The sequence below is a fragment of the Tiliqua scincoides genome, chromosome 5 (genome assembly GCF_035046505.1).
Source record: "Tiliqua scincoides isolate rTilSci1 chromosome 5, rTilSci1.hap2, whole genome shotgun sequence".
Lineage (NCBI taxonomy): Eukaryota > Metazoa > Chordata > Lepidosauria > Squamata > Scincidae > Tiliqua > Tiliqua scincoides.
The window spans coordinates 66,912,171-66,935,344 of NC_089825.1; the positions used below are offsets into that span (position 1 = coordinate 66,912,171).

General features: G+C 45.3%; 1 protein-coding gene across 1 annotated transcript in view; it reads left to right on the top strand.

Moving 5' to 3' along the window:
• Window positions 1-23,174, top strand: part of VWC2 (von Willebrand factor C domain containing 2) — a 70,517-nt gene that overhangs the window by 22,052 nt on the left and 25,291 nt on the right. Inside the window, exon 2 of the mRNA XM_066631223.1 lies at window positions 4,119-4,248. Coding sequence (XP_066487320.1) covers window positions 4,119-4,248 — 130 coding nt within the window. The remainder of the gene's footprint in view (window positions 1-4,118; window positions 4,249-23,174) is intronic.

Here is a 23,174-nt window from a genome sequence, read left to right on the forward strand (position 1 = left end):
CTACTCAAATTTGTGCCAGCTATTTTGCTGGCACAGAGTTGAAAGGCCCCATGTGGGGCCAGGAGGCTCAACGTGGGGTTCTGGATCAGGCAGAGCAGAGCTCTGCCAGTCCCGCCCCCCTCCTGCACTTCTCCCTCTCCCTCTCCCTGCCCTGCCCTGCCCTCCCTCCACCCTCACCCTGCCCTGCCCTGGAACACCTTCCCCTGCCTCAACTGACCTCTACACTGCCCGGAGCTCATCTCTTGCCTTGGCAGCATGCAGTGGGCCTCTGGCTGTCACTGGCTCAGCACCGACTGGTGCTGAGCCAGTGCCAGCACTGACCCAGCACTGAGTGTTGTGGGCGTGCCTCATAGCATATTTGCAACTCTCAGTGCTAACAGAGGGCTGGTGCTGAGGGTTCAGGATCAGGCCCTAACAAAACAACTACATACTATCAGCCCAAAGTTTTTATTGCACATTCAAAGATGGAGGAACATCTGAAAGAAAAACAGGCATAGAGGGCTGCCAATCACCTCCTCCCAGGAGGCCTGTTTTACTATTGCAAGTTATCCAAGAGACAGCCAAGAAATGGGTGCCTGTGAGGTCTGGTTGCACCAATTTGTTTACTCTTTGTCATGGAGTTTGCAAAACCACAGCGCCTGTTTGGAATGAGTAGGTCAGCAACCTCACTAAGCAGCAGCTGGGCTTACACTAGTCTCTGCAGGCAAGGCAGCCTTCAGGCTTCACTCAGGGTCTGCACACTGTTTTCACCTCTGGGACAGCTGCCTGTGAAGAGCAGAGAGAGAGAATAACATGGAATAGACAGCAGAAACATCAGTAACACATGTTCTCTGAATCAAGGTGCATACTTGGTGTTGGTGTGTGTGTGTGTGTACACAGAGTGTGTAGGGGTGCCTTGTTGGCAGTGAAAGCACAATGGCTCAAACCACTACCTTTCCTTCTCCTTTGAGAACTCTGGGAAATGACTGTTCTGTCCCATGTGGCAAGACTGTACCCCTGAAAAACTAAAGGATTCCAGATGAGTGTTGGACAACTGTGACAACGGCTGATGTTCACAAAGAGAGAGCAGTCACTGTTATTAGCTATTGCAAAAGGAAGGGATGGTTAGACAACACAGATGATAGCAATGCTGCATTTGACAATACTGTAGGGTGTGGTGATGAGTGGGTAGAGATATGAAGCAGCTATGCAACATCATTGGATTCCCTCCCTTTACTTACCAATGCGGGGCATTGTCCCTCCTATTGGAAATACAGAGGGTATTCCATTTGGTGTGTGGAGTATCTTGAGGCATCATCACTGCAATAAGAATTATAAGGAGAGAAGTGGTAAAACAATATCTCACTACAGGTAGAGCCTATTTATGTGCGTTAGTTCTATTCTGTGACTTGGCTGATTAACAAAAAACACATTGTGCTGAGTCCATAGAGCAAATAGGCTGCAGCCTGACACTTCCGGTTAGAAGGAAACTAAGGCAGCTATTCTCAATCCCCTCCCCTCTGTACTCAGCCCTCCTGTTGCCAGCTGTCCTGCTTCTTTCACAGTTGGAATGGTGAGCTTGCTTGGGAAGCCTCTGTGCCCTGGGAAGCCTCCCAACAGTGCTGCAGGTTCTTCTCCTCCTCATTGCTTCCAGTCAATGGGGCTTACTCCCAGGAAAGTGTGGAGAGGATTGGGCTGTAAATAGCATGCTTTGCTTGGTGGGAAGGCTTTGTGATAGCCTGCACCATGTGGGGGGGAGGGGAATTCAGCAAACACTCCCTGGATTCTTTAAAGCAATCCCCTCTTCTCTTTTAAAGCAATCCCCTCTGTTGCTACGGCACCAGCCCGTGTGTGCGCGTGCGAGAGAGAGCGAGCAAGCTCCACCTCCACCACCTGCAAGTGTTTTGGCTACAGAGGTTCTTGCCCCCCCTTCCCCTCTTCAACCGTGTCTGGTTCAGGGGCTCCAGGAATGTTACTGTTCCTTTGCAAGGGGAACCTCTTCCAGGGCTATTCCCTGCCTGGACAAGGCAGAACCTTTTTGCAGTGTTTTGGGCTGCCTGGAAACACCTGCCTGCGAGACACCAGCGTGACGCAAAGGTTTGTGTGACATTCAGTACCCTATCCCATTTGCATTGAGACAAATCCGCAGATTAAAAATCCATGGATAAATAGGCTGCACCTGTATATGTGTTGAAAAGAGCAGCTGGTTGTTCTTGCAGAGTACTCCCTTTGTGTGCCAAGTGCCCCTTCTTCATAGTGCATATCGCCAATGTTCCTCTGTAAGTGTGCTCTAAATGTGGGTGAGCTCTGGGTATGACTGCCTCTGCTGCCTTGAGCTTTGCATCTGTGAAGGTCACCAGCAGTGAAGGAAAGATCAGCCTGGCATGTGCGCAAGGCCTTTTATGCTGGTAAGGTGACGCAAGACTTGTAGGTTTCTCATTAGTTCAAGCCTTGAACTAACATGAGATCTGTAAGCCTCATCTCTAATATATTCATTTATATACATTTATGTAAATATATTCAAATTTGAAATATAAATTCTTTTTTTTCTGGCCCCTCGACACAGTGTCAGAGAGATGATGTTGGCCCTTCTGCCAAAATGTTTGCACACCCCTGATCTACAGCAGATAGTATCGCCTCAGTTTTAACATGGGGCATTATTAAAATTATGAAAACCACCTCCTTACAACAAGCCTATTCTGAAAGAGTACATTTTTCAAGTGGAAGCATCAGTTATTGTTTGTTTTTTTTTTCCTTCTGGACTTTTAAGATTTGGCGAAGGCCAAGATTCTACCAAATGATTTTAGCAGCCTAGGTTTGTGTATGATAGGGCTATAAAATAATCATTGCTTGAAATATTTATCTTATTTTGCCACAATTTTGATTGCAATTTAGATTTGGATATCATGATATAAAATCAGGCTGCCTTTGAAGCGTCTAGATTTTGTCTACTCATTTTGTTTTGTTTGCCTGTACCCAAGGGTTTTATATAGTATATGAAAAGACAATGCAGATAAACTGGAGGTCTTTGCAAACGGTATATAAATAGCGTTTTATAGCGGTATATAAATACTGTTGTTGTTGTTGTTGTTGCAAACAGTTTAATGGTGAAATCCAAAGAAAACAAATTCTGTACTATTCAATGCTGGGATCTTCCAGTATTTTGCACTGTTAGATTTTGCAATGAAGACAGCTGAAGGGGTTTGAGGCCAGCCAAGGGATGTACACCAACCAGGAGGGCACTTACCTTTGCATCAGTAGCCAGAATCACCCATGACAGAGACAAAAGAGGGAAGCAGGTCTTGAACGTGCATTGGCCATTCTGTGAAGCTTCTTGCTAGCGACAACAGGAGACAGGCAAAGAGCATGTCATCCAGCATCTGACATCACCACAAACAGGCACATCTGGCTGGAAGGTTGTAGCATTTGGACTTATCAGAGGCAGTACTACATTGGCTGGCAGGTCACATAGGACGCCTTCTACGCACTTCCCATGCCCTTTGGTGCATGTCTGCACATGCCAGTGTGGCTCTCAGTATGCTGCCTCAACTCCTTTTTACATTTCAGTCCATGTAGTCAGGGCAGGTTAAGCTATTGGTGTTAACTTCCCTGATCTACATTTTTGTTGTTGTTGTTGTTAAATTGTGTCCATCTCTTCGTGACCCCATGGCCCACAGCACACCACGCCCCCCCCCCCCCGGCTACCACTAACTTCCGTTTGTCCAAATTCATGTTTATTGCCTCCGTGACGCTATCAAACCATCTCACCAACATTTTGCCTTCAATTTTTCCCAGCATCAAGGTCTTTTCTAAAGAGTCCTCCCTTCTCATGAGATGACCAAAGTATTTCAGCTTCAGCTTCAGCATCTGTCCTTCCAGTGAACAGTTAGGGTTGATTTCCTGTATGATTGACTGATTTGATCTCTTTGCAGTCCAGGGGACTCTCAAAAGTCTACATTTTTACACTTAACTAAATTTATGGCATAGATTTAGGAAGGTATGTGGGATCAGCAGCTTACTTGTCTTCGGAAGAACTGGAACAAAGGATGTTGCAGCATATCATAATGTAGACACATTCTAGCCTGTGAAAACGTACTCACTGAATTGACTAAAATTCAAATTTTATTGACTCTTTTCAGGTTTCACCGTGTGAGAAATGCCGCTGCGAAGCCAATGGTGAAGTAGTGTGCACAGTGTCTGCTTGCCCTCAGACTGACTGTGTGGATCCTGTATATGAACCAGATCAGTGTTGTCCCATCTGCAAAAACGGTAAGAAACTTCTGCAAGTTTCATTGGTATGCTGCTGTAGTCCGACTTTTGTTCCTTGCAGGCAGCAATTATTGTAAACTTCCCCTCACCATTAATAAAAGGGCAGGTTTAACAGGTATGTTCCTTTTTTGTAAGGATGGTATTTTTCTTGCTTTTGGTGACTTATAATAATCCCAAACCTCACTGTAACACAGGCTCCATGTAATTTGCATTGTACATCTTATTTTTGCTTGTCATAGCATAAATTTTGGCACAAACGGTCAATGCCTAAAGCATTTAAAACATGAATGAAGTTGCAGGTATTGTTGGGTGCTATTGATTTTTTTTTTTTAAAACCTCTTTAAAGTATGTACTGCCCATGTTTTGGTTCTAACTTTCACTTGGTAAGACTTTGGTGCAAAATCTAGACAAACCGTCTATGCTACTGCAGCCTTCCTTGATTTTTCATAGGCAAATTTTTTCACTACGGCTGGTATCCCCACAGTTTTGAATCTTTTGTGTTATAGGTTCACTGATTATAATAAATATATATTTAAAGTTTCAGGTAATACTGTTTATTTTGATTTATTAAGGGAAATGTAGCAGTCCACGGGTTCATTATGTCAGTTTTCTGTTTTGTAATGGAGTATGGTAAGCAACTTCAGTGACTTCAGGTCAGGCCAGCAACTTCAAGTTAGGCATCCAGTGAATGCACAAATGGCAGACAGTGCTGCTTAACCAGACTGCTTTTTGGTATGTTCTGTATTCAGCTGTTTGAACCAGTGGTGCTGACATGAAACAGCCTTGTAGTTAGCCACATGGAGTTTTTTGTCAGATCCACTGCTGAACCCACCCTATGAAGAACAAATATGTTTGGGCCGACTGCTAAACTGTCTGTGGGTTGTATGTTTTTATCTTGTTGGATTTCTCTGATCCCTTAATGCACTGAGCTCAGACTCTTTTTAAGTGTGGCCCTGGTTTGCAATGTGGTTAGTTACTACTTGACCTCTGTACTGCCTAAGGCTGGCCTCATAGTAGAATGAACTGATGCTGCAGATTATCAGAGTGGTAGGGCATCATGAGAGTGTCTGTCTACCACAACTGCATCATTCAGAATTGAAAAAAGAGGAAGGAGGTGGTTAGGAATGCTCTAGTTCACCTTTCCACCACTTTCTTTTCAGTTCCATCCCCTTCCTTTCCAATTCCAAGCAAGGGAATAGTGAGTTAGTTGAGTGGGCTTTCTCCTGCCAGTGCTGTGATCTCAGTCATTCTGACTGGACTATATACACAGTTCTAATGCTTATAAGTTGGTATGCAAAGTTTGCTTTCTGTAGGGTTCCTGACCATGTGTATGGTCTACATATGTACATACAGCTGGAGCCTATTTATCCATGTTAGTTGTGTTCAGTGACTTGGCGTGATTAACAAAAAACACGTTGTGATAATGCCATAGAGTTAAGCAAATTCGCTGCAGCCTGACACTTCCGGATGGACGGAAACTAAGGCAGCTGTTCTCAATCCCCTCCCCTCTGTACTCAGCCCTCCTGTTGCCAGCTGTCCTGCTTCTTTCACAGTGGGATGCTGAGCTTTTCAGAGTCCAGCCCTATGTGTTTCTACAGGAAAGTGTGGAGAGGATCTTAAGCTATATCTGCTGCTTTGCTTGGTGGGAAGGCTTGCTTGTGTCCATGATTGCCTGCATCATCTGGGTGGGGGGTGGATTCTGCTAACACTCCCTGGATTTTTTAAAGAAATCCCCTCTGTTGCTACCACACCTGCCCCTTTTGTGTGTGTGTGTGTGTGTGTGTGTGTGTGTGTGTGTGTGAGAGAGAGAGAGAGAGAGAGAGAGAGCTCCACCTTGCTGCACATGTTCTGGTTACACAGGGTTTTCTGCCCCCCTCTTCAGCCTCTTTGCTGGCTCAGGAGCTCCAGGAATGTTACTGTTCCTTCCAAAGCGGAACCTCTTCCATGGCTCCAGGGCTATTCCCTGCCTGGGCGAGGCAGAGCCTTTTTGCAGTGTTTTGGGCTGCCTGGAAATGGATAGAGAGGCCAGCACAGGGCAAAGGAGGCAAAGGTGTGTGTGTGACATTCAGTACCTCACCCCATTCGTGTTGAGACAAATCCGCAGATAAAAAATCTGTGGATAAATAGGCTTCACCTGTATATGTTTATACTTATAGTTTAGTGACCACATGGAAGTTGAGGCCGTGACTTGCTGCTGCCAGCCCACCCCTTCCCTTCGCATGGTATGCATGGATGTTGTCTGAAGAGTTGTCATGGATGTTGTCTGAAGATGCTTATTTCTTTCTCTTGAATAATAAATGCTAGATGTAACAAGGTGTTACTCCCATGCATGTGCACATACAGCCCCAACCCATTGCTTTTAGGGAACTTAGGAAGAAACTGAATATGATTCTCAGCATAAAAAGCCTTAAATCTATATATCTATTATATCTATATATTCAGCCAAGGAAACAGGGCCCAATCCTATCTAACTTTCCAGCATTGGTACAACCATAATGCAGCCTCAAGGTAATGGAACAAACATTCACTTAACTTGAGGAGGCTTCCGTGACTGCCTTCCCACCTCAGGAAGCAGTGCATGCCCCATTGGCAAGGCTGCACTGGCACTGGAAAATTGGATAGGATTGGGCCCCTAGTCTTTATCCGTTGCTAAGCCATTTCATTAGAGGCACTTGACAAAGCTGCATTATAGGCAGACTGATAGAAATCCAATTTGCCTCATTTAAACAAAAAAGGAGGTTTCATGGTCTCTCTCTTTCAGTGAGCTTTGAGACTACTAGAGAGATAAAGTTCAGACTTGTAGCTTTTCAGGGCTGCTGCTGGAAGCTGCCTCTGGCTATTTTCCAGCAAAACGGAACAATTACATATCATATTGATAAGGACAGCCCACAAATCCATGTTAAACTGCGATAAATCTTGCAATGCACCAGATCTCCAAGACAAAACAAAGATTAATTCTGCCCAGACGTACAACTGTGGTTTATACATGTGCATTAGTGTATTTAAAGCAGGAATAGGGATGCCCTGCCTTTAATCTGAAGTGAAATAGTTCAGTAAGAGGATTCCATATTACTTGGCGTAGTTCAACTTCTAGAGATGGAAGATCTGAACCAAAGTGTGAATTTGAATATGGATTGCCTGGGTGATTTTGAGTGCATCATGACCCCCATTCTCCATTTTTAAAATGGAATTACTAAAGGCATTCTCGGTGTTTCCCAAACTGCGAGTCAGAACCCACCAGTGGCTAGCAACCTGAATTGTGAAACTGACAAGCTGATAGCTGACAAGGAAGATGTATTGAGACCTTTGGAAAGTGAAACTGAGTGGCACATGTAAGTTTACTCATGAGTAGGCAATCATGCCTCAGCCCACTTCAAAGACCAGAATGGTCCTGATGCCACCAGCCCGACATGGAGGCTCAGGATCTGGTGGAGCGAAGCTTCCATCTCCCTCTCTGCTCCCTCCCTCTGGCATGCCTCTTCTCCGCCTGTCTTCCCGCACCCTGGAATGCCTCCTGCCCGCCTCCCCCCCATGCCCCAACTTACCTCTCCACCATCTGGCTGTCCATGCGACCATGGAGCGATGGAGCAGTGGTGATCCAGCGGCGCTGAACTAGCACCAGCGCTGGACCAGTGCTGGGGGCCACAGATGTGCCTTACAGCTCATTTGCAACAGTGTGCACTGGCTGTAAGCTGGCGTGCACTGTTTATGATTGGGCCCGTTGGCATTTATTATCCATTTATATGGTTCCTCTGGGGCTGAATGGCCAAAACTTACATATTGCTTCATTAAATCATATGAGAAAACTTGCTATGACAGGAGTGTTACAAATTATTCTTCCAGTACCAACTTACACATTTTGTCTTTCCTGCTATTTTTTAAAGGGAAAATAATTTCTGGAAGTTTATGTTTTGTTGTGTAGAGCAGTGGTTCTCAAACTGGTGGGTCACGTCCCACCAGTTCATGTAAAGGTCCCCCTGTACTTTTAAGGGGCAGGGGGAGAGGGCAGCACGGTGATCCCAAGGATTGTGTCACTAAGGTGAGCAAGGGGGGTGCTTTTTACTTACTTTCACTAATGTAGGGCTGCTGCTGCCTCCAGGAGGCACGGGGAGCTCTGTGCAGCCCTTCGCAAGGCTCCCAGATGCTTGGAACGTTGAGATATAATCACGTGCAAAGCGCTTCCTCTTTGTGATGTTGCGAGGAAGTGCTTTGTGCATGATTATGTCTCAACGTTCCAAGCATCGGGGAGCTATGCGCAGGGCACCCCACACCTCCCGGAGGCTGCAGCAGTCCTACGTTAGTGAAAGTAAGTAAAAAGCGCCCCCCCCCTTAGCAACTCAGGATCACCTCACTGCCCTGGTCCTTCCCCCTCAAAAACTTCTTTAGGGAGTAAAGCTCCCTAAAATTTTGAGAACCACTGGTGTAGAGACTCCCATGTGCCCAGAAGGGATTTAATTTTCTTAAAAGAAACAATACATTTTTGTGACTTTTTTGAAATGAATGTGGGTATCTCTAAACCAGGCATTTGTTTACTCAAACAGATAATTCCACACTATGAGCCACACCCTCTATGTATTAACATGGTTCCAAATGCAAATGAAATAAATGTCTATAAGGTCAGGAAAATTGCCATCTTCAGACAAGAAATAGTGAGTGAAACAATAACCATGTCCACATTCCAAGTAAACTCACATGATCACGTATTATGATCATATTATACTTCCTTATACTGAGTAAGACCAGGGCCAGTCCACCTATATGCCAAGGTGAAGAGGCTGTTTCTAGCACAGCAATGGGTGGCACCCACTCCAACCCTGTGTCCATTGGTCACCTCTGCAGTAGCCTCATCTTACTCCATTTGCCCATATCTAAAACCCGTGGCATTACTTGCTATTAGACTAGGACAGGGGTCGGCAACCTTAAACACTCAAAGAGCCATTTGGACCCATTTTCCGGAAAAAAGAAAACCTTGGGAGCCACAAAACCCTTTTGACATCTAAAATGAAGATAACACTGCATATAGAGTTTACGCTCCCCTCTTATAGGTCCTAGTTATATAATACACTCCCCTCTTGTAGGTCACAGTTATATAATATGCTCTCCTCTTATAGGTCCCACTAAAAATCAGGTCCAGACTCACAGTTGGAGAACAACTGTTTTAGACTGTGCACAGGTGAACTGCTTGTGAAGGATACTGTCATTCTTTACAGTCATTTACTTCTGTACTTTTGTAAATGCCTTTACACACAATACTACCTCTGAACAAGACCACTTAGTACTACTTAACACTGTTCACAAAAGTGCTCCTGAACAAACAAGCTAAGAGTTCAAAACTGCATAAAATAAAAGGCATACTAACAGTGATTACTTCCCAACAATAAAATATGCTTTGGTGCTACATATACAGTATGTTACACATACAGTATACAAACATATACAGAATACCATCTGGTGCAGGGGTCTCCAAACCCCTTTCAAGTTTCCAAGTGAAGGAAATGGAGCAGTGAGAATGTGAGTGAGTGACGGGGGAATGCTGAGTGGGGAGCTTGAAGGCTGTAATCCTGTGCACACTTTCCTGGGAGCAAGCACAATGGGACTTACTTCTGAGGAGACACGCACAGGAGGACTGAGCAGCTGCACTCAATTGCTTGCTTCTGCACTGCGGCTCGGGCAGGAGGGAATGTGCGGCGGGGGCTCGCCCTCAGCGGCGGTGCGGGCTCTTTGGTCAGGAGCTGCTCCGCCAGCCTGTTCACGCCCTCTCCTATGGGGCGCAGCCGCAGTACGCATGGGAGCAGGCTGGTGAGCTGCGTCGCGGGAGGGGCGAGCCCCTCCCCCCCAGACGGTTTGGCCCCGCACGGAGCCGCAGCAGAATGCTGAAAGAGCCACTTGCAGCTCCAGAATGGCAGGTTGCCGACCCCAGGACTAGGAGTATAGAGGAAAGAGTAAGTTCCTAGCAGAGGAGGGAGCATGGTGATGCAACGTAGAGATGGGGAAAAGATGAACGGGCGATAGTTCATTAGTATCCAGGGAAATGAGAGAAATTACCCAAATTGAAGAAGGTGGTTGAGGGGGATGGAAGAAGTGGAGAGGGAAGAAATGTTAGTTAGGAAGAGAAAAGATACTGTGCCCTGTCAGGCAAGAGACCATGACTGAGATCAGGGTTCACTGGATCTGGATCAATGGCTACAGGCAAGGTGTGAGCCCTTTCTTGGGCCATAATGCACTTCACTCACTTACAGCAGGAAAGTTAGTCTCACCCACTGTAAGATTATGCTTAACCTGGTGCAGGGAGCTACAATTCACTGGTACAAGGAGCTACATAAGTGCTGATGCACTTAGGTTACAAGCTCTAAAAGACCTTTTGGAAAACAAATGACTTCATGAAAAGGAAGTGTGTAAACATTAAATGTAATTCCAAATTGAACTGGGGGAATTAATTGATCACTAGTACTTGAGCTTGGGTTTGCTTGAGCTTTTACTCAAATCTTTTTCTCTCTTTTGCTCTAAGCTTGAGCTTATCAGAAGGATGGGAAGCCTTTGAAGCAGGATGGCTTCCTACCAATTTGGACTACTACATTAGGATGGGTGATTGATTGTTTGTTGACCTATCTCTCCAAGACAGAGCACAGATCCTCTGCTAGCTATAGAAACCTTGAGTTATGGGCAAATCAGTGGCATGCATCGACGTGTATTTCAGTTAATGTTACCATTCCCTCTTTACACCACCCTATTTATGGCTATTAGAGATTTTAAAAAAAATGGTAGGCATGTAATTGAACTTCCTGTGGTTATAAGAATTGTGTTGTTGGGTCATGCTAAGACAGTTTGCATGAATCAGCCCTGTGATTAATAAAGGACTAGGCCAGACTAATTGAGAACACTTGTCTCAGTGACTGCAATAGGGAAAGTGCTGTCATTTAAATTAGCTTGTGAAATAGTTTGTTCGTTCAATGTCAAACTGTCTTTGTAACAATGCATGTTCCAAGCCTCATGGGTCAATTGCTATAATATTGGAGTGTCCTCTGGCTTGAACAAGAATTAACCATAATTCACAGTTCAGTGGTCCCATATATAAATAAAAAGGAATATATCTTTTAGATTTGCTTTATAACTTTGTACTATGGTTTCATGCCAAGCAGCACAGACAGCTGACCTGCTGAATCAGTATTTTGGATACTTGCCAAGTCAAATTCCGGTCATAGTTTGCTCTTAATGCTGTTTCCCCCTAAATGAAACGTAGCATCCCTCATTTCCATTTGTTCAGAACAGTACCTAGTATTCTAGCAGTGCAATCCTATGTATGTCTACTCAGAAATAAGTATCACTGAGTTCAGTGAGATTTACATTCAGGTAAGTATGTATAGAATTGCAAGCTAAATGTGGATATATGGTAGAGTCATAATTATGATTGTGTGATACCTGCTTTCTTTCTTAATAATTTCCAGTGTTGGTTTTGCCTTACTTGCTGCTATTGCACTCTTTGGTGACATTTTGACTGAACTTACAAGATCTTTCTTATGTAGTTATCCATTGCATTTAGGCCTAAGTAAGTTTGCATGTAGAATTTAGACCACAGTCAGTAGGGATGGGCAAGTCAGGTGTGGCTTGACTCGAGTCAGGTCACGAGTCTCCACCCTCCACGACTTGAAAGCAAGTCATAACAGGTGGACTTTCTGAGTTGCCCAGAGCATTTTTGCAACTCAAGTTGTTCCCTTTCAAAAGCACAGGCCTTCAAAATTGAGGGTCAGAAAAGTTTTTCCCAAACTTTATGGTGGTTTGATATGAATTTGGGGTGCTGATTCCAAAAACGGCATTCGTTTTTCCCTATCATGTCTAGTTTTGGAGATATAGTATAGCCTCATTAGTGAATGGTTCAAGCAGCTTCCTCATGAGGAAGCCAGCAAGAGGGAGGAGGGTAATGCGCAGCAGCCGCGAGGCATACCAGAACGACCCAATCTTTTGCAGCTCTACTCAGAGGTAGTCCCATTTGCACTGGTCATTCATTGAGGCTTCCTCTTCCCAAGTAACAACAGAGCCATGAGGAACCATGTGTGGAAAGCATAATCACTACGAATAGCCTCCCTTCCACTTCCCTGCCCCTTCCCTGGGCTTCTCCAGCCAATTTGAAGGCAAGAACCCTCTTGGGCTCCTCCTTCTGCCCTACCTCATCCATTGAAAAAATCCAGACCACCCATCCTTTGTCACATGACTACTGATTCTTTTAGAGATGGGGAAGAGACTCCCACCTTCCCGCCCAATGGAAAAGCAAGACATTTTCCCTTCCCTGCCTCCTGGCTGAAACTTCCTTGCTGCTTGCCTGGTCTGAATGATGGCCCCACGTGGTCTTTCACACTGCTAAAAAAGTAAGCAAGCACACCCAAACTTAGACTCTAGTGCACATGCATGAGTCAGTGCCAAGTCAAGTGGCCTCAGACTCGAGTTAATGCCTGAGTCATTGGCTCAGGTGACTCAAGCCTCCATGAATCAGTGAAAAACGCTGATTTTCACAACTTGGGCTTGAGTCAGCTGACTCAAGTTCCCATCCCTGCCAATCAGTGCATAAGTGGGATTTTTGTCCCAATATTATTAGTTTGCACTTGTTTAATTGCATTTTCTGCCCTGTGAATTGCCCACTAATGCTGGATTGTGCATTAGTCATGCACACTCAAAGGAAGTAAATCCCAACTAAGCACCATTGAAATTATTGGGATTTGCATTAGTCATGACTAATTTGTCTCCTCAATTTCAGTGGTGCTCAGACAGGAATCTCTTTCTTTACGTACAGCCCCCTGTTTAGGAAGATCCTTTGGAAGTACTACAATGGCATCAGGTACTGTGCAGATAACTAGCACTGATCTTTAGCCCATAGATGCTAAATCAAATGATCTAGTATTGGATACTTCAGTAAATACGAAGTAAAAGACTAGCTAAACACAGACAAAAACTTGAAAGACTTTATTTTTTTCCTATAACTGGAACAAATCCACATGCATACACACATGCCCATTTCTGTCTGCCGTTTCCCATGTGCCTGCAATTATTTTTTAATCCCTGCAATTCCATTTCCCCTTTGAAGTCCATTCTCAAAACTCACTTCTTCAGTATTCCTAATTCACCAGCACTTCCATTATCCCTGACTCTCCTCTGCTTTCCCATATTGGATCACTACTATTAAACATATAAAGTATGTTTTTTGACGGTCATTAAAAGAATACCAAATCAGAAGAAGAAGAAAATATGCCATAGTTGAAAGTTATGTTCTCCTTACTATTTTTAGTGCACACCCCTTCCTCTCTATTCTGCAGACTGTTGTCATTTCTTGTCATGTTAATTATATCATATACACCATTAAATTCTAAGCCTAGGGATCTTTTGTCATCTTCCATTTTTGTACTGTACAACACACTTGAATGGCAGCATTTTAAATCTATAATTGACTTTTGTTATAGAGGAAGGAAAAATGAACTGAGGGACCAGGATGGTTTCATTGTTGATTCAGTAATGGTCCTTGTTATTTCCTGACATATGATTTACTGTTGTGGAGTAACCTCTAAGCCCAGAGGGGTATCTGTTATTTTTTTTTTTTATAACTGAGTTGTTATTATCCACATAACCAATTTTTATAGAATTAAGGTCCCTTTAGGACTTAATAGGATTTGGATATAAAGGTTCTCCAACAAGAAATATTCCAGTTCTGTGAATTGACTGCACAACAGTCAACTACTTAGGTTTCAGTCCTCCGTTGCATATTTTTCTAGTGAGGACTAAGCTGTCATAATTACCACCTCCTGTTGAAAGAAGACCATGAGTCATCTCACATGTAAGTGAGTTGAGATGAATTGGGAAGGAAAATAGAAGACTGGCAGCTATCTAAAATACGTATGTTGTATGCCCCAAACTAATGTAGTAATGGAGTGTCGGCATTCTGCTTCTCAACATCTATCTTGTATCCAGAACTGAACATGAGACATGGTGCTATGTTTCCATCACTGAAAATGGCAGTGGCATACAAATGGGTGGCTGGGGGGGAGGTTCCAGGCGCCAGCCTGCAGGGGGATGTCCAAGAAGCTGCCCCAAGATGTTTAAACTTCTTTTCAAGAAGAAAACTTTTCTTTTAAACTTATTTTTCAATTGTTTATTGGTATGTATGCCATCAGGCGCCAAACCCCAATCCATGGGCTGGATCCAGCATCTACAGAAAGCCTTCCCCTGTTGTGAGCAGAGCTTACAATTCCACGCTGCCCCATCTTACCTTGCCAGCCAATCATCTCACAAAGTCGTGCCAAGCATCTGCTTTCTCTGCCTGTCACCCTGCTTTGCGCCCAGATTTCCAGGTGGAAGTGGCTGCTCAAAGCAACTTTGTGAGAAGATCAGCTGGCAAGATAAGATGGGGCAGCATGGAACAATAAACTCCACTCACCATGGGGAAGGCTTTTTGTTTACGCAGCAGCCTGTAGTTTGAAGACCATTGATGTATGTGAAGTTATAAAGTTGTATATAAATATAATAATAATAATAATAATAATAATAATAAAAAAACTTTATTTTTATCCCGCCCTTCTCCCAAAAAGGGACCCAGGGCGGCTAACAACATATAAAACAAATTAAAACATAATTTCACAGATAAAAACATATTAAAAAACACATTAGCAGAACCCATAAAAACAGTAGTCAGAAGAGTCAGAATAAAAGAGCATAAAACAGCAGTTCTTAGAGGAATCGGGCCTGTAAAAAAGCAACTAAAAGATATATAAAAGATGTTAAAAAGGCCAGAACATCAGAAGGCTTGGTTAAACAACAAGGTCTTCAGGCCTCGCCGAAAGGACTCAAGAGAGGGAGCCATTCTCAAGTCAAGGGGAAGGGAGTTCCACAACGTTGGTGCCACTACTGAGAAGGCCCTATTTCTTGCCGCCGCCCAACGTACCTCCTTAGGCGGCGGCACTTGTAAAAAGGCCTTCTCTGATGACCTGAGAGGACGAGCCGGATTGTACGGGAGTAGGCGATCTCTAAGATAACCTGGCCCAGAGCAGTATAGGGCTTTAAAGGTCAAAACCAGCACCTTGAATTGGGCCCGGAAACGAATGGGCAGCCAATGTAGCCCCCGGAGAAGCGGGCTGACAGAGTCAAACCGCCTAGCTCCAGTGACCACACGGGCCGCCGCATTCTGCACTAATTGCAGTTTCCGAACCATCTTCAGGGGCAGCCCCACATAAAGCGCGTTACAATAATCTAACCTCGATGTCACCGTAGCATGGATCACCGTGGCCAGGTCTGCACGATCCAAGTACGGACGCAGCTGGCGCACCAGCCGAAGCTAAGCAAAGGCCCCCCTAGCCACAGCCGCCACCTGGGAATCCAGGAGCAGCTGCGAGTCCAGGTGGACCCCCAAGCTGCGGACCTGCTCCTTCAGAGGGAGTGCAACCCCATTCAGCATATATATACATATATATACAAATATATAAAGTTCCATAAAATAAAATATTCACTGTCTGCGCTTCTTCTCTTGCCATTATTATTATACCCCAATGGGTATGGCTGCCCCACCTGTGAGTCCTCATTTCAGAGGACCAGAACAAGAACCTAGTATAAAAGTTGTCTGGACCCTTAGATTTGCCCTATATTTGACATGAACCAGTGATATTTGGTTGATTTTGTTTCATATACTTTACATTAACTTCAGTGTTTCTGCTGTTTTCTCCCCTTTTCTTTACTTTGTGTCCTATAGACTAGTTCATCTTTTAATGTTCATTTTCCCTTTGACACCTATAGGGCTAACTTCTTACATATAGCAGAACCAGTTTGATGTAAAACGTAAAATCAATTTCCCGCCTTTTATACACTACTCACAGCCCAATCCTATTCTTAACCAACTGTTGTCATCGTGCCTCTTCTGCTGACGTGCTGACTGGCATAAAGCAGTCAGTGTAGTCATAAAAGGCACTCTGGCAGCACACTCAGTAGCACGCTGGCAGAGACTCTGGAAGAAAGACCAGAGCCTTTGGCTCATTGGCTCTTCCACCACCTGCCAAAGCAGCTAAGTCAGTGGGAGAGGCTGGAGGGTGGGGGGGGGAACTGGGTGGGGAGGGCATCGAGGATGAGCATATTAAGGGGTTAGATGGCAAAATTGAGTGGGGCATGGTGGCTTGGGTCTGAAAGGGGACGGGTTTGGTGGCAATGGCGGCTGCTGAATCCATTCCCCTTCCTAGACCCAATCCCATGGTGTGGGTCCATACAGACCTTAGCTAGCACATAACCAACCAACCCCCCCACACCCTGCAGGATGCCATTTTGACACTGCTGTATTGGCAGAGGGTGGGGAAGAATAGGGTTGTGTTCTTAGTTTTATATATTTTAATATACAGTGGGATTTTGAACTCTGGTTTTGGGACTTGATCATCCTTGGGTCCCGAATCTACAGGGTTGACCCGACATGGACCCACTGGAGGCGGGGCCTTCACTGGGGGCCATGCGAGTTTCATTATCCACTGGGAGATAATGGAACAGAACCCCTGCAGATAAGCTCTGAATATGCAAGATTTTCATAGAAACTGGTATTAGCATGCATTTCAATAAAATGCATGGTTGAGGAGAACTGGAGTTCCATCAACAGAGCAATTAAAAATTAATGAGTGCTCAGTGGTAGGAAACCACTGTGGGATTATCTTCTATCTTCTTTGCAAAGGAAGCTAATATATAGAATATTGACACAAACAGAGAAGCTGATGCACTGTCTTTGTTGGTTGAGCTGTACCACAATTTAGAAATGAAATCATTTTCATTAACAAGATATTTACATGTATTGTAAACACATTTACTGTGAGCTGTAGTCTTATTGTAAAAATTCTGACCCTCTAGCAAAGCCAGGAACAGAATGTCCCATCCATCTTTGTTCTACTCATCAGATGCATTCAAATTCAAAGAGGGAAGTAAGTCAGAGAGGGGAGTGGGAAGGAACAATAAACTGAATGACCATTAAGAGGGAAAATAAACGTTGAAAGAACTCCTGCATTTGATACCTTGAATATTTTTCTCATAGAGCATTAGAAAGGGCTTTAACATCTGCATTTTATATACTAGTCTATCAACCATTCAAGTACTTTCAAACAAGTCAGTTAAACATGCTTTAATGATAATGAGCCAATTATTTTTAGGACTTGGTAGTAAACATACCCTGTAAAAAATTTTATGGGTTTTAAATTAATGATTTCAGCTTTCAAACTCAGTAAAAGCTACTGTAAATAACAAGACCTCACTATGCAATTTCCATTGACCAGGAACACTTTAATCATTCTTCAGCCTGATTAAGATGCATTAATTAGAATTTTAGAAACCTGTGGGGTAATTATTCCTTATTCTGCATTTTAATTTGTTTCCTATTACTGTATTCAACTATCACTTAAAGGACATAGTTTTAAAGTGCTCTATATTACAAATACTTTAATTTCAGTCTTTAAGAAGCTTATAAATTCAGTCTTTAAAAAATAAGAGTGCAATTCATCCGAAGTAAAAGGTTTTTTGGCCCCATTGACTTTCAGTGGGAGGCATTCAGGCACAATTAATTTTTGCATTGAAATAAGTGAAACTTTGGCTGGATCACACCCATATATTTTCCTTTGAATATGTAAGTTTTGGTGTTATTTACTTCTAAATGTATTGATCTAGCAAAGCTGACTTAACTTGTGACTGCCTAGTGTGCCAGTAAGCATTGGTGATATACAGCATATATTTATCGCAGTTACCTGGGCTTTCAATTGTTTGTGCTGGGACAAAGCTGGTCCCTGGTCTTCATCCAAAATGGTGTAGTGGCATCCCCCATGATTTTGAAGGTGCGTGGGAATGAAGAGGAGCCCACTGCTGTGGCCTTTGGCAGTGACTCCTCCCTGCTCTTGCCCTCAGAGGATGAGAATAGGAAGAAGCCCTTATCATAACACTGCTGCCTCAAACTGTTAAATCCCCATAAGATCTGTCTCTCAATACCCTCTTGTCTGGAATATGGTTCATATGGCTTATATCATGAGATTGCTCTGAGGCAGTAGCATGAAAGAAAGAGGCAAGTAAGTAACCTCTGGCCCAATCCAACCTAGGCTGGGTATTGGCAGTGCACCTCTCCTGCTGGTGTAGACTGCCTTTAATCAGTCAGTGCCAGTTGTAAAAGGCAGTCCAGCAGCCTGGCTGGTTAAGCAAAAGGTGAGTGCCTTGCTGGTCAGCACAAGTCTCTTGGCTGGGCTTGAATCCATCTCAGGTGACTCCCAGTCTGTTCCTTTGTTTAGTGAGCCATGAGTACCCTGCTTTGACTGAGGCTCCCTTTGTGACTTATCCCAGTCCCAGTCCTGGCAAACTCATTCTTTCCAGCTGGCAGATACCCCTACAAAATAGCCAGTGCAGACTCGAGAAGCCGTTTGTGGGGCTTGGGGTGTTCCTCGGTGCAAGGAGATGAAAGTCCCCTTCCCCCAAGGAGAACTCCTATGGCCCCAGCAGTGCTGTTGGATACAGCAGTAGCCATTTTGGTGCCACTGCACCTGGTGGTGCCATCAAGTGTAGGGTTGTGATTGTAGAGATGACTCTCAGTTCTGATGAAATTGTGTGTAAGCAATGCACATTCACCGTCAAGGAAGAATCAGTCTGGGGAACAGCATTCTGGAGCTACCTGTTTGCTCACAGATGCCAACTTACTTTTGCTTGATGATGTTATAGTGTATCTGCTGGTGAAATTCCTTCTTAAGAAATGTCATAATGCTTAAATTATTGCTAATATATTATGTCAGTGTTTCTCAAACTGTGAGTCGCGAACCCACTTCAGGTGGGTCCCCATTCATTTCAATATTTAATTGAAATATATTTTTAATAGACTTGATGCTACCCTGGTATGTGACTGCATTTGGGGAAATGGGACAGATCTGTACTTTTAACAAACTACTCTATATATGCTTTAAACAATGATAATGGGACTTACTTCTGGGTAAGTGTGGTTGGAATTTCAGCCCAAGATTGTTAAAAATGTTCCTTCTTGATGATGTCACTTCTGGTCATGACATCACTTCCGGTGGGTCCTGACAGATTCTCATTCTAAAAAGTTGGTCCTGGTGCTAAATGTGTGAGAACCACTGCTATAAGTAATTACAGCTACGTTTTCCCAAGCATGGCATAAGTGAAGCAAAAAATCAGCTTTTTAAAACAAGAACTGCATTGCAGTGGAAGAATGAAACACTTTATTTATTTATTTGATGTGGGGCAGTCCAATCCTGACCTGCCCAGCACACAAGGCTGCCACAGCACCAAAATAGCTACCGCGGCATCCAGTGTGTGCTGGGCAGCCCGCAATAGCTCCTCCATAAAGGAAAGTAGCCCCACAATGGGGCTACTCAATTCTGCAGTGGCTCTTCCAGCGCAGAATCAAAGAGTCCCTTGTCAGGTCATGAGGCCCAACAAGGGAATCGGGATCTGGTGGAGCTGAGCTTCACAGGTCCCACCCCCTCTGGCCCTGATCCCTCTCCCAGCCACACCTCCTCCTCCCACTTCCCCCATCCCAGAACGCCTCCCCCATGCCATGACTCACCTGTCCGCCTCCCAGCGGTCTGGGCGAGGGCTAGGTGGTAGAACGTGGGCCCAGAGCCAGAGCTGACCCAGTGCGCTGGGCTAGTTTCAATGCTGGGCCCAAAGTAAGGCTTGCAAACATGTTTGCAACATGTTTACAGCATGTTTGCAACAGTGTGCACTGGCAATAAGCCAGTGCACCAGGCTCTGGATTGGGTCCTGAACCATGTTGTGAACCTTTTTGTTAAAAAGTGAATGAATATTATTATTATTATTAGCTATATAATAATAGATATTCTGTTGAGCCTGCTGTCCCCTTCAGAACTGCTCTATCACACAAATATCCTCCTCCACCAAATTGTTATATTTCACTATGAAAATGATCTGGATCTTTGCAATTTTTCAATTCATTTTCTAGTATGTACTCATCACAGTGCTGCATGTAAATCAGAAAGGCTGACAATATGTTCAGTACCAAGGACAGCACTGACATATCCAACAGGGGATATGATGGTTGATTTACTTATTTCATCACATAGTGTTTACTATTTTTTGTGTTTGTGCAATTTCCAGCACAACCGTAAAAAATTATTTCTGCCAAATACCACAGAGTGTTTTGAAGCTATCTAAGTCTAATCCTATAGAATTTAAATGTTCCAGTGAGTTCAGAATATGAGGAAATTAATTTCCAAGGAATTTTCAACTGAAAAAGTTAATTGCACTATTTATAATAGCTAGGAACTTTCTGGTGAGGACTTCTTGTATGTTTTGTGCCATAGTTTAATAGCCCATTCACTATATTGATACAAACCTGGGAGTAATGTCTACTGGGCACAATCGGACTTATTCTGAGTAGATATGCATAGGATTGTGCTATTGGTTATTAAGGATGACTGGTGAAAGTATTTCTTCATATATATGCACTGCCAAAGGGTGCAGTTTTTTTAGAGCATGTTGCAGCACTAAGAGCCCAATCCTGAGCTCGGCAGCGCCCACGCGCACTGTCACGAACGTGCCGTAAGGCATGTCAGCGACAGTTACCACCGAGCTACCGCCGGTGCTGGGCTAGCGCCGGACTAGTGTGGGACAGGCACCCAGCCTCCACCACTTGGCGGTCTCATGGACCGCTGAGCCACGGCACAGTAAGTGGGGATGGGGAGGGGGGTGGGAAGGAGGCATTCTGAGGAGGGGGAGGCCGGTGGGGGCAGGGGGAAGGAGCGGGGAGACAGGAGGCAGGTCCGGTAGAGCGGAGCTGTCCTGTCCCTTCGTGCAGGGCTCAGCGCCCTACACAAACGGCTTTACAGTAAAGTGAGTAGCCCCATTGCGGGGCTGCTTCCCTTACCTGGAAGAAGGGGACGAAAGCCCCTTTCTCTGGAGGCACCTCCCGCAACAGGCTGAGATGTGCAGGATGCGGCAGCAGCTGTTCTCTGCACCGCTGCAGCTGCGTGCACCGGGCAGCTCAGGATTGGGCTGTTAATTTGTTCATTTTATAGTTGTTGTTTTTTAAAAAGTTCTAGAATTTAAAAAAACAGAGATTCTAGGCTTCTAGCAAGAAATACTGGTTTTCTGTATAGCCACAAATGCAGGACAAATTGCAGAACATCAATGCAAAATCCATTACATCTATCAGATGCATTATTATTACAAGTACATCCTTCATTATAAAAAACATAGGCACACTCACAAAAGGCATATGTCTAGTCCATTTGGTTATATTAATAACATTTCATGGGCATTTATAATGTTGCCTAAAGGGGGGATGGACTTTCTCACTCCTGAGACTTCCCTGACCTCAAAAATCTCCCTATCAGCACCTTCTTTTGCTTCCCAGTCTTAACAGCTGTGGGATGTTGGGAATATCAGCAGTATCATCACATGGGGAAGAGGGAGGCTTCCCCCTATTCTTGGCAGGACAAAAGCAGCAGCATTGCCTTGTGGGGCCTAAAAAGCTTTTTACCTTCCACGTGTTTCCACTGTAATGCGTCCTGAGAAAAGTCACGTGCCCCTTGGAATCTGGATTCTTCCCAGAAGCTGCTGCCCTGTATCAAACACAGCAGAACAGTACTTTTTCTGGGAAGGGAATTGCATGGTGCTAGTCATTCAGGGTGCAGTCCTGAAGGTGCCTGTCACCAAGGCCCACCCTGGGTGGCCAGGAGTTCCCTGGGAGCAGGGGTCTCCTCTGGAGGTGAGGCCTACTCGGGAGTAAGCCCCAAGTGCCAGGAGGACTGGGGGCCATGCAGGGCACCTACATGGGAGTAGGGACAGGGAACAGCTGGGAGCAGGAAGACACATGGGCAGGAAGGGCGGGGCTAAGCCAACCTGAGGTAAGCCTCATAAGGGAGCTGGAGGAGGAGGAGAGAGGTCACTCCTCTCCGGAGGGGTGGAAGGCCAGAGGGAAACCAGAGGGAAAGGGTGACCCCGGCCAAGGGGAAAGGAGAGAGGCCTCCATAGGGAGGGGGCTGCGGTCAGCTCTAGAGAGAGGAGGCTGGGGCAGAGACCTCCCTGACCCAGGGCCTGCCCAGACCCAGAGGGCATACCCTGGAGAGACATGGTTATCGAGACGGGTGCTCGACGCCAACTACAACCCAGGGGGACTAACTGACAAGGGAGCCAGCACCAAGGTACCGTGGGCCCTCCCAAGGCCAGCTAGCCTGACCCCGGCCAGCCAGGGCAGTGCCCTCCAGAACCCGGGCACAGGGCCGAGGGACTCGGGCCGGAAGGCCTGGACTACAATCTCCGAAGAGCCGGAAGGACCGGGGCCTGAGCTGCTCCGACGACGACGACACAAGTCAGCCTAGACTGAGGTGAGCCGTGAAGTAACGAGCCACATGAATGTAAAGAGGTTGACTCAATTAAACTGTCTGTGTAAAGCTACCATACCTGCTTCCCGTCCATTAATTCACTGCCGACCACCGCGCTTCGACCGGGTAAGCCCCTCACGCTCGGTACCGACCCCAGGGCAGGGGCCTCCTCCCCCATGGACGTTACAGTGCCCTAGGCTGGTGCAAGACCCTTGTGCCAGCTGAAGAGTGTCACAAAAGTGTTGTGCCAGGGGAATGGTAGATTCGCGCCCGCCTTTCCAGGCTGGTGCAGGGGTCTGGGGAGGGTGGGGGACAGAACAGAGGAGTTCTGGGGTTGAGATGGGCAGGCCTGTGGGCAGGTCGTGGTTGAACAAGGATGGGGCCAGGATCTGGCACTTGTGCTGGATCTTAACCCTGATCCCGGGAAGCCCAGAGCAGCTCCAGGCCGCTTGAATCTGTACCACCCCTAGAGGCGGAATAGATCCGAGTAGCTCCACGGGCTGCTGCAGCATTACCTGAGGTAAAGGGAAGGAATTCTCCTTGCCCTGGGCTGAGTCGCAACCACCCCCAACCCTGCATTGGATATGGGGC